The sequence below is a fragment of the Pinus tabuliformis genome, chromosome 9 (genome assembly GCF_031772625.1).
Source record: "Pinus tabuliformis cultivar Carrire ecotype Pingquan chromosome 9, CPIR1, whole genome shotgun sequence".
Taxonomy (NCBI): domain Eukaryota; kingdom Viridiplantae; phylum Streptophyta; class Pinopsida; order Pinales; family Pinaceae; genus Pinus; species Pinus tabuliformis.
Genome location: NC_142307.1, coordinates 670125183 through 670137932, shown reverse-complemented (window position 1 = coordinate 670137932; position 12750 = coordinate 670125183). Strand labels below are relative to the sequence as shown.

At 31.3% G+C, this 12750-nt stretch overlaps 1 protein-coding gene across 2 annotated transcripts; it reads right to left on the bottom strand.

Moving 5' to 3' along the window:
* Positions 1-930: 930 nt before the first annotated feature.
* On the bottom strand, positions 931-4164 carry LOC149150446 (uncharacterized). 2 transcript variants are annotated; one of them, XM_089440200.1, is made up of 2 exons: positions 3838-4164; positions 931-2326 (listed from the first exon to the last, which is right to left on the bottom strand). In XM_089440200.1, the coding sequence occupies exons 1-2, from the start codon at positions 3850-3852 to the stop codon at positions 1430-1432; spliced, it is 912 nt and encodes a 303-aa protein (XP_089296326.1). In that variant the 5' UTR covers positions 3853-4164; the 3' UTR covers positions 931-1429. The 2 variants fall into 2 exon arrangements, with proteins under 2 accessions (XP_089296326.1, XP_089296327.1); XM_089440201.1 differs by having other exon boundaries at positions 931-2311; positions 3838-4161.
* Positions 4165-12750: the final 8586 nt, after the last annotated feature.

Below are 12750 nucleotides of genomic sequence, written 5' to 3'. Positions count from 1 at the left end.
TGATAGTTGAATCCGATAACAATGAAATCCTAACTTCTAAGCTCATGCAAGCTTTCAAGGTATATTCCATTAGTATATCATTTTAACTATGAATTTGAACTTCTAAGCTCATGCCAGCTTTCACAGAATAATATTCAAATAGTAGATCTTTTTAATTATGAATATGAAGTATTAAAGGGGATAAAATATCCAAAAGGGTTAAAAAAAAATTCAGATACTAATCCTTAGAGATTAATAAAGATTTAGGGGTGAATAAAGATTAATAGTCCATGATATAGAATCAAGAGGGATATAATTTAGTTTTCGAGAATAAACAGCAAAGTTCTCAACCCTATGGAGTATCTGGTTTCTCTTGATACAATGAAAATTTCAATTTACCAGGTCTTTAAAGCATCTAATTACTTCTCTAAGTGTAATTAGAATAAGTTTGAGGCAATTTACTAGGTCTTTAAAGCATCTAATTTCTCTAAGTGTAATTAGAATAAGATTGAAGCAATCTGCACAGAGAATAATGTACAGCATCTCACTTCTATAAATGCAATTAGAATAAAATTGATGCAGATTCTATTTTGGGTTTCAAACAAACGCTTAGGAAATGCTATTATTAACGTACATGTATCTCTTCACCACAACGTAATTCCAGGTTTGTATGACAGGAATATTAGAGAGATATTTCTAGAGAAAACGTTAAGCTGAGTCGAGGTCCTGTCATGTCTTTTTTACCTTCTAGAATAGAAATTCAGTCTGGTTTGTTGGTGGGATACATATGTGGAATGCATTCTAATAGTCGAAATCCATGAAGCAAAATAATATTTCCCTTTTCGTTGAAGTTTGCAGGAAGATTCGAACATGGTGTACAGGAAGATTCGAACATGGTGTACAGTCACACTGTAAAACTAACCGTATATATATACTACTACGAAATAGGGATTGAGCTCAAGATGGAATATCACTTTTCAAAATAAAGTTTGACATTGCACCCAAATACATCATGCATCACCGAAATTTTGGCAATAACACCTTTACCATTTAGTAGCACTGTTTGAAGAAGAGAACTCGACAGCAAATCTCAGAAAAAATTATCAATCTTATGCTGCTAGAAGATGAAGGAAAGGAAATGACATGCACAAACCTGGACAATACTTGCCATATTTGCAAAGCCATCCTTCCAATACATGAGTTGAATCCTATTGAAGTATTGTTATGAACACACTAAACAGCTGACATTCTATTCCAACAGTTATTAATAGGAGATGACCAGAAAATCTGTCACTTGACCTGCTGTTATATGAAGACTTGAAATTCTGATATGACCTTTGGTGAAATCCTTTAGCAAACTGTGTTGTGGAATATACACTTAACGAGATGAGAAATGTGTTATGGTTTAGCCAAATCCTGGGGTTAACTTCACAACAAGTCAGGCCTCTCTCTACATTGAATTAGGGTTTATGTTGGAGAGCCCATAAGCTGAGAGATCTGGCCAAACCCCACTGTTCCAATACCCACCTTCGTACACTATTCCCTGTGGTGGGTGTTCGATAATATTATTGCCCTTGTGCTGCTGAGGGGCTCGAGAATGCCCATCTGATTGATCAAGTGACATATTCATGTAAGGATGGTATGCTTCTCTGTCATAGGGAACAGTACCAGCTGCCTGTTGCTGTACTAGACCTAGATCTCCTCTGTTGGCAGCCTGATTGAAACCATTGGGTGCCTGATCTGAGCCCAGAATTAAACTTCCTTGCAGAGATTGAAGAGCTGTTGGAAGGTGGTATGGCTGGAAACTCTGAGAGGACTGGTGGTCATTTGCCTGAATCCCATAGACACCGGAGTTAATACTGCAACCTGCAAACGCTGCCTCATGATCCACCTGCCTCAACGAGTTCACGTAGTTAATGCCAATTAGCTCCTCGCCATCACCATTGTAGTACTTGCAATCATTGGAGACTCCAGCCAGGGAAGGAGACAGCTGATCGCTTCCTGTTGCTGAGCTGCATGCTTCGCCACTGGATCTCTTGCCATTGTTGTTGTTGCTATTGTTGCGCTTACTGTTCTTTCTACAGCCTCCACCAACGGGAACACTGCGCAGAGAGCCTCCTTTAGTCCAGTAGCGCCTGCAGGTCTTACAGAAATGGCGAGGCTGAGTGAGGCTGTAGTTGTTGTAGTAGCAGAACTTGGTGTTGGTGGAATCACAGCGAGGGCACTTGAGAATCTCCTGATCTGCCTGTGGTTTCAGCCGACGATCCAGCAACTGCCTTGGAGGATAAGAATCCATCATATCTGCTGTTCCCTCCAGGCCCCCCATCTCTTCCTGCATCATGCCACTCTTTCAACAAAATTCACACGTTAATCACAATAATAATTCCTCTATATTATAAGCACTCAAACCTCAGTTTAAGCCCACACAAACTGCAAAAGCAACCAAAAAACCAAAAGCTCCCAGCTCCCATATGCCCGGGCTGTCCACTAGCACCAGCATTTTAGGTGCTTGATGTAGCCCAGTCCGCGCTATTATTGGTTTTCAGCTTTTTTTACTATTACATGATGATGAATCACATTTAGCTAGTTCCAAATATATCATATTGTGGATAGAAAAGAAGAAGTTTTAAACCTAAAAAGTTCTAAGCCTTTGGGTGTTTGTTATTAAAAGCTTTGGAAGCTTAAGCTAGACTTCTCCAGGTTAAGACAGAAAGATCTATGGCTAGATCACATCTGACAGATTCAGGATTCCAACAGAGAAGAAGAGAGGAGCTTGGATTTGGGGCCTTTGTCTGAGTTTACAGCCTTTAACTGTAATCTTAGTTCTGGGAATGGAGGAGAGGAGATTTCAAACAAACATTCAGATTCTTGACTGACTAATCATGTTAACAGTAGAGCCACTATCTCTACTGTTCATTAGCATAAGGATCATGGCCACTTCCCACTAACATAAGGATCATGGTATATGAATTATGCTATTCCTGGCATAAAATTTTGCTGTTCCTGTGATTCAAGCAAACCCTAGATATCCGGAGCCTGCAATGAATCCGAGAAAGCCATTCAAATCAGACCCACAAACTCCTTTGCCAAGGAAACCTCAAGGATATTTAGGGCAATGCATGTTGGGTTAACCCAAAAGATCGTGGGATATATTGCATACAGATGGCTTGTATTGATTGACAGAAATTTGAGGCACTCATTACACGATTCCAGGCGGTTAAATCAAGGACAATATAATACCGTGTACAGTACACCTTGAACCGATCAATTCACCGAGAAAGGGAGCCAATCAATTCAGCCAGATGGGGGTCTGAGATCACAGCAAAAAGAATCATTAAATCGCTGGAATTGCACGCAGGGTTACAGAGAAAACTACACCATACATTCCAATCAACCAACCAAGCTGAAGGCAGGAAGGCATTCATTTGTTGTTAGAGTAGAATATCAATCCCCATCTGGACATTCCAAACAAAGTTGGTTCTTGGGCTTGTAGCTCTACTGTTCAATAAATGGACTTGGTAGAATGGTAGAATAGCCCACTGGCAAGGGCAGGTCTAGTTAGATTCCCAAAGCCCTAGGTCTGTGAGACTGACTGTAGTGAGCAATGAAGGGTTGTTTGGAATATTAATCCAGTTGGTAGTAAGTAACCTAGCTTGGGGAAGACTTGGGTTATACCTATTCCAAATTTAGAGGGGGCATGGAAACCACCTTAGAGAGGATAAGATTATTCTCAGATAGAGCCCAACCAGGAATCCACTGAAAATCAAACCTGCAATACGTAATTGTGGCAAACTCCCACCACAGAACCCAAGCCCTACCAATGATTTCAGCAAGATAGTACTAGAGAATACCACCTACCTGATCCTTCATCATGGCAGCAGGGCGACAAAACGTCTACAGGCGAAAGAAGCCTTCAAATAAAACGTCCCGTCCTCCTGTAAGAGGATGGAGATAAAACCCACCAGTAAATCCGCCCGGAATTCACTCGTTTCCTGAGCAACCAAACTCCCCAAATCCAAAAGAATTCGGAACTATAATTCATGAAATCCAATCTATGGCGGGGGCGGAGCCGAAGGTGTTCTGAGAAAGAAAAAGCAAACACAGGAGGGCGTAGAGGGAATAAATGGATGCGGTGGGAATGGGACGACGGAAGGAATTGGAATTGGAATTGAATGGTCCAATCCAATGGACCCCAACGCAACTGCACGCACAAACACACTCTGCACGCCCTGACACCGATGGACAGCAACCTACGTGGACTCACCCCGCTCCCACACAACCATTAAGAAACTTAATAACAGAATAAGTAACCCAAACACTTTGTTTTCCAAAAAAAATTCCCTTGCCATGAATTTTGATAAATATTTTTTCACATAGAATGGTTCTAAATTTTGGAAATTGCTGTTATAGGTTGTTCAAAGAAAACCATGTCTTCATCAATGTTGTTTAAAGAAAATGGTCTCATTTATCTAATTCATTCTTAGAGGGAGTAAGTTTTCTGTCGTTTCAAAAACTTTTGATGTTGGTTGGTTAAATTGTTTCCTTATGTTGTACAAAGAAAATTGTGTCATCTAGAATTATTAGGTAATAGTTTTTAAAAGAACAAGTTTTCACTAGTGAAAGTGCACATGCTTTTGATATTGGCCCCTTAAACTGTTTCCTTATGTCCTACGAAAATAAGCTTTGCCCAATGAACAAAAACTTACATGGAATCATGGCTCCCCCACAACCATTAATAAACTTAATAGCAAAAATAAGTAGTCAAAACACTTTGTTTTCCAAAAAAGATATTCCCTCTTACCATGAATTTTGAAAAACAAATTGTCACATAAAATTGTTTCCAAATTTTAGAAATTATAATTTTTTCCACAGTTATCATTCGCTGACACAACCATTAATAAACTTAATAACAGGAATAAGTAGTCAAAACACTTTGTTTTCCAAAAGATTCCCCTTCCATAAATTTTGAAAAACAAAATGTCACATAGAATTGTTTCCAAATTTTGGAAATTATAAATTTTTCCATAGTTATCATTGGCTCACACAAACATTAATAAGCTTGCATAAGTAATCAAAACACTTTGTTTTCCAAAAACTTCCCCTTGCCATAAATTTTGAAAAACAAATTGTCACATAGAATTATTTCCAAATTTTGGAAATTATAAATTTTTCCATAGCTATCATTGGTTGTTATCTGTGAATTCAAGTTGATTCATCACTAAAAACCATGCTATCGGGATACTGGTCTTTAGGGAGATAGACTTTCACCCCTGCCTATTGACCCTTAGTGTTAGGCCTTTATTATTTAACCTATTTCCGAAAAAAGACAAACCAGTAACCAAACATGTTATCCTTGAATTCAAGCTTATTATTCAAGAAAACCAATACCATCTTTAGCGAGATAGATTTTCATTCCTGCCCATTGACCCTGGGTGTTGGTACTTTATTATTTAACCTATTTCAGAAAAAAGACAAACCAGTAACTAATCATGTTATGGTGGATTCATGCTGACTCATCACTGTTATTATTCAAGAAAAACCATACTATCCTGCTACTGATCTCTAGAGAGATAGACTTTCACCCCTGCCAGTTGACCCTAGGTGTTGGGCCTTTATCACTTAACCTATTTCCGAAAAAAGAAAAACCAGTAAGGATAATTACACTTTGCAAAATCATGATTTTTAAATTGGTTCCAAATTTTGGAGATTATAAACCTTTCCAGTGTTACAATTTGCAAAATCATGATATTTTAATCTTAGACTGAGATTCTTTTCATTATCAAATTCTGACAAATTTAAGAACAGGAAAACTGTTTGCTACCATTGGTTCCAAATTTTGGAAATTATAAATCTCTTTTTTGCATAGTTACAGTTTGCAAAATCATGATTTTTTAATCTTAAACTGAGATTCTTTTCATTATCAAATTCTGACAAATTTGAGAACAGCAAAACTGTTTGCTACAATTAAATCCCACTCAGGCCTGTTCGCGGCACGAGAAAAAGATACAGAGGGCCGCTGGTTTTAGGAATGAAAAGGGGGTCGGGTCCGTCGGGTCCGGACCGGACCGGACCGGACCAGTTGGGTTTGGGCCAGAACAAATCAGATCACAGTAGCGAGGCCGCTAGTGCTACTATTTCCTGCTGGGGCCCGCATGTCATACGTGGACCTCGAGCCGGGTGCTGGACGACTGACGCAGTGGGGCCTTGGACGGCCGGGGGGTGGGACCCGGAGCGAAGTTTTCGAAAATTCTCCCACCGAGAAACGCGTAAAGATATTCGTATTATAACACAAATGAAGGGGGGGCAAGATCCCGCGGGATATGGCGGTGTGGCGTCGTACACAACAGCCTCTTACAACGAACTAACTATAAGAATAAGACCTGACGATGCGAGATTAACGAAAAATTTTGAACAATTTTCAAAGTCTAAAGTCTCCACCTTGGTTTGCGAGTGGAATGATTAGTATCATTAGGGTGGTGGTGGGGGGCGAAACATTCAAGTCGTTGGACTGCCTAGGAATGGGCACTAGATTAGAATTGTAGGGCAGAATATAACGCCAAGGCCGAGGAGGAAACGAGATCTAAGCATGCAGAATCTCCCAGATATATATGCATATGCTTCTTCCATGGCTTCAACTTCTGTACTGTGGAGAACTTGCTGAAGTCTAGCATGGAGTCAGTCAAGAGTTCATGGGGTTCTGCACCTCTCAGTTGAAGCAATATCGATGGGAGTTTATCATGATTGCTGCTCACTTTGCAGATTTCGTGCATGCACATGCGTGACAGATCTCTCTTCAAAACTTGCTACCATACCATGCCCCCCTCCCCTTGCCTATCTGTTGCAAGATTGAGGAGGAATATATCTGATGCTATCTCACCAGTACCCTCGTCACCAGGATCATTATGAGCAGAGTGCCCCCCAAACTGCAGTGCAGTGCCCCAAAGTTGTTGGGTAACCAATGTGGACCTCTTGGGCCACGATTAAAAAGTGAGTGCCTAATAATCATAGAATTATATTATATCTCAACCCAATGCCTAATAATCATGGAATTATGCTCCAAACTCTGAAACTTCACATGCTCAAATCACTATCACACTAATATGCTTATTAAACATTTTATTCCTTTTACTTATATATCTTAAATAATCATCAAACTTTGATTGGTTGGTCAATTATCATGTCTAATAATTTTATATTAAAGTGAGTAATTCTTTTTTATTAAGTTTTAGCTTTTTAATAGAGTATTTTTAATGTCAGTTTGAGTTTTAGTGGTCATACCATTTTGTCAATTACAATTAGTTAAAATGATACACAAAATAAAATATATTAAAATGATTATATATATATATATATATATATATATATATATATATATATTTATTTATTTTTCGGGGGAAAACAAATTAATTAGTATATTATTATTTGAACCAAATCAGTTGACATTTTACAGATAATATATGTTATAAAAAACCATCGACCATTGTAAAAGCATTAGTCAAATATTTAAAACTTAAATACTATTTGAATATGAATTGTTATGAGTAATATGAACAAGCTAGATATAATGAATGTAAAGTTTTTAGTTTTTAACAATCACTCTTTTCACAATTAAAAAACTGATTACAAAATAATTATATTAAAAAAATCAAAATAACTATAGATATTTACACAAATTAAAATATATAACTTATTTAAATAATTTAAATAACTTATTATTATTAAAAATTTCACAATTAAAAAATTGGCTACAAAATAAGTATAATAAAAAGATCAAAATCACTATAGACATTTACACAAATTAAAATATATAACTTATTTAAATAATTTAAATAACTTACATATTATTATTAAAAATTTGATTGATTAAATGAGTTTGCGATTTTATTATATCAGAATTTCAATTTTTTTAATATATTTAAGTATGTTAAAAATAATTGATTATATATATTTACACAAATAAAAATAAATAATTTATTTAAATAACTTATCTATTATTATTAAACTTGATTGGTTGATTAAATGGGATTTTATTTTTTATATCAAAATTTAATTTTCCGTCAAATGTGATGATATATTTAATTTTTTATTATAAAATTATTTAATTTTTTATTATAAAATTATTATAAAACTATTTGAACAATACTTATGTGGCGATGAAAACATGTTTCACAAGAATAAAATGTATATTTAAAGAAGGGTCAGGTTTTCTTTATGATGTAATTTGAGAAAACAACACTTATAATAGATGGAAAAACTATAAGAATCCCATAAAACTAAAGCTTCATTCAAGGGAGTAAAAAGACTTTTATATAATTAAAGTCTCATCCACAAAAGTAAAAGAAATACATGAATGTGACAATTTTAATTCCAATTAGGATTTGGTACACTTTTATAATTGGAATATTTAATTTTATCATATGATTATTTGATTTCTAATGTCTTGTCATTCACTATAAACTTTAACAAAATTTTACATTATTATCACTTCATTTCTAATTTATTGTCCTTAATTATAAACTTTTGTCAAAAAAATATGACATGAAGTTAAAAAACTAAAAAAAACTAAAAATCAACTTCATAGATTTTATAAATACACGAAAAAAAACAAAAAACAAAAAAAACAAACAACAGATTATCTTCTCAAATCTTGTAAATGCTTTTGTACTATCTGAAGAATCTATTTTCTTTGTCATAAATAAAAAAGTTACATTTTCTAAATATCATAATTTAATAATGAAAAAAAAAAATTATTATTAAAACTTCGTTTATATATATATATATATATATATATATATATAATTATATACAAATATCTTAATATTTAATATTACCTCAAATTATTATTTAAATAACATTTTTTAATAGAACATTTTGCACAATTCTCCTTATGGCTCATGAATTATGTCTCAAAAGAATCACAACATGTGGAATTCTGATAGCCTTACATATACATAGTACGTGGGAGATGCCCAAGTGTCACATAAAGCCTTCTTTGAACATTGTATTGGTATGTTTATTGGAACGAGATCCAATTCTATATGGAAACAAAGAACAATCCCCAAACAAAAATATAGTTTGTCCATATGCTTTCTAAATGTCTTATTAGTTTGTTTTGAAACAATGTTGGTTAGTACATCAAATTATACAAATTTTAAAACGTATTTAAACAAAGACAAGTGGCTAATAGTGGTCGTGGAATAACCATAAAGCTGATATTTAATGTTAGTGTTTGTAAATGACTTTGTTTTTATATACACATAAATAAGAATACAAGTTTAGATAAAATTAAATTTAATATATATATATATATATATATATATATATATATATATATATAATTAATTAAAAATGGAATAAATTATTCATTTAAAATATTAATTTTAAATATAATAATATTTATTTTAATAATAATTTTATGTTATCATTAAATAAAATAAAATAAAATAATAATAATAATAAAGATAAAAGTAAAATGTTATCACTAAATTAAATTATATAATATAAATATAAGTATTTTTTTTTGTTAACGTAGGTTTATTGTTTTTAGATATGTTAAGTAGTGAGAGAGATTATTTAAGATGCAATTTTTTTAGTGCAAACCTTGTATAAAAAATTATATTTCTTTGATTTTTATAAACATTTTGTAAATCGAAATTAAAATAAATTTATTCTAATTCTTAATAACATTATTTCGATTTAAATAAATTTAACATCCTTTTATATATAAATATTCTTATTTTTAATTTTATTAAAACCTTAATATATAATCATATATATATATGTTTGCTTTTTTTTTGACATGTTATTTTTTTTTAAGTGTTTAATATAATATGCATAGTATTCATCATATATAAAGAATAGAGTTTATTACAAGTATTAATTTTGTATATGTTTATTAATTAAATTTAAAAAGTCCTAAAAAATAAGGGTTAGATCATTATTTTAATTTATACGATAAAATGAATATTAATTTATAATAATTATTTATATTATATATATATTTCATAAAAAACATTATTTTAATTATGTATTTATTAATTAAATTTATAAAAAAATGTTTTGAAATATCATGAAGGTGAATATGAATTATTATTATTTAAACTATCTTTACTAACACTCCTAAATACCTTTTTGTGGGTAAATCAAAACCATAAGGATAAAGGTGCTTATGAAATACCACAAGGATGAACCAAAAATCTTGCTTTGCATTGTTTCCTTGTAGCCTTAGGTTTAAAAAAAATGGAAAAAAAAAAAGTCATTCTACTAAAGAAGATAGGGGTATGGACTTTCCACCTTCAATGAGGAGATTGGAAATCCAAAAGCCTCCTCAAATTTTTAATTATGTTTAATTTTTTTGTTTATATTTGTATTTAAGTCTAAGCATGATAGTAGGAAAATTAGTAATTTTCCAAACAATATTCAATTATGGTACTTTTGAAACTCATACTATAATTTGGACAAAAAAATTCTTTTCTTGTGATACTGATTTAGTTTCTCCTAATCATAGATATTTATATGTTTTTGTGTATGTGTTTTTGTGTTGATTAATAGAAAGTTTATCTCCATTTAAAAAAAAGAAAAACCTTTTTGAAGTCTTACTACTACGCTTTGACATAATGTAATGTTACAATTCAGGACTATAACAATTCTTGACCATTAATTACTAATCTATGATTTTAATAATTTTCCATTATTCTAAAGATAATATAAAAGACTAATTCAATTTTTAAAATAAGTTTCAAATCACATGCCAATAACTTGAACAAATACCATGAGTAACTAAATCCCATGAACCCATAAATCAGCAATGATAAAGTCATTAACGATCTTTATCAAGATAATACTTTTTCCTTTTGTAAGATGTATTTTTATTTAATACATAATTTAAGAATAGTTAGACAGTCATAAAATTAACATGGATTCATTTATTTATTTTTACAAAATTTCAAAATGAAATTTGTTTTTTTATACCATGTAGGTTTATTAATGATTGTGAAAATATTTGGTTTCATGATACGAACGTTGAATTAATTTTAACAAATGAATTGAAATATTTTTTAAAAAATTATATAAATTCACCTAACAACAATAATAATTTGGTGAAAAATATGAATAATAAACACAAAGAATTATCAACTCAAACCATACATGACATAAAGTAAAATAACTCAATTTTTAATATTTATATTTTCTTTCTCTTTTCCTCAACATCTAATTACAACATAAAGTAAAATAACTCAATTTTTAATATTTATATTTTCTTTCTCTTCTCCTCAACATCTAATTACAACAGGCAACCAAAATACTTTAAATATATATCTTCCTAACTTGTAAATAATTTTTTACAAATAAATACAAAAGCTTATAAACATAAACATATTCATTATAATAATATTTATTTTAATTTTAGATATTAATTTTATAATAAATTTTAATTTACTAGACATTCTACAAAGTATTTATATTATAAACTTATATTTTAATATTATTTTCAATCACAAAACTTTTTATATTTTTTAATTTTCACCTTAATATAACAAATTCAATCTATTTCTTTCCATTGATTTAATTCACTTTCTAATAAATATTTCAAGGTTTACATTGATATTTTTAAAAACCTTATTCACATTATAAATTATAAATAAATATTTTATAACTTAATTTTAAAAGTAAATTTAGTTTGATGATTTTAATTTAAAATTTAATTAAATGATTTTAGAAACAAGATTTTGAAAAATCGTATTTAAATTCTTTTTCTTTTCTTGAAGTTCGATAAGTTGCATTGATTTTAGTAAGCGTTAATCATCATCATTATTTTTAACTTATTATTATAAATAAATTCATCACAAAATTTAAAACATTATTAAATTCAATCCTTTAATTAAACTTAAATTCAATCATTTAATTTTTAAAGTTGAAGTAAAACGAAGTCGGCAGGTTTATAATTTGTATTTTACAAGGTAGAATAGTCTTGTATGGTATCATTTTGATATTAGAAATGTGAAAGATCGGTAATAAAGGCCGTGATAGTTGCCGAGAGGAGGTAGGTTTGACATAGTTTTTTTACTAATTAATGACCATGGAGCATAGACATGCAACGTCAAGCTCTGTTAAAAGCTGCAACGTACTATTCGCACTCAACCTGCAATATCATTTAATGTTACATATTTTTTCTTTTCCCTTTTATAGGAAATATAACATTACAGAAACCAATCACTTTAATCCTTTTACATGCAAGAAAATGAAAATAATGGAGAAAAACTCCTAAATGAACATGTCACTTCAAAGTATATACAAAAGGAATGTAAGAGCATATGATGGTGCACTTCCTTGCAGACAAACCAGGGGTGGGTGCAAAAGGTTAAAACGAATACATCTCAATAGGATAAGATGGGGTTGTTATTATGGTACAATTGTTTTGGAGGTAAGAAGTTAAAATCAATTTAAAATTTCTGTCTAGTTCATGATAGTGAAATAGTTCAATTAGATGCGACAGAAATTAGGTTGTTAATAGTATACAGGAGAGATCAATTATAATTAAAAGATTTTATAATAGTAGAAATGAAAGAGAGGGAAAAGAGGGGTTAAGAACCATTCTAAAAGAAATATTAAATTGGATATTTTATAAGATTTTTGGATGACATTTAAAAAAAATCGATATAAATTAGTGCAATTAGTTCAATAATATATAAATTAGGCACATATATATGTGAAATTAAACAAATGTCTCATAATATTGGTGGCAATTGATTGAGCTAACCCCTTGCGTTA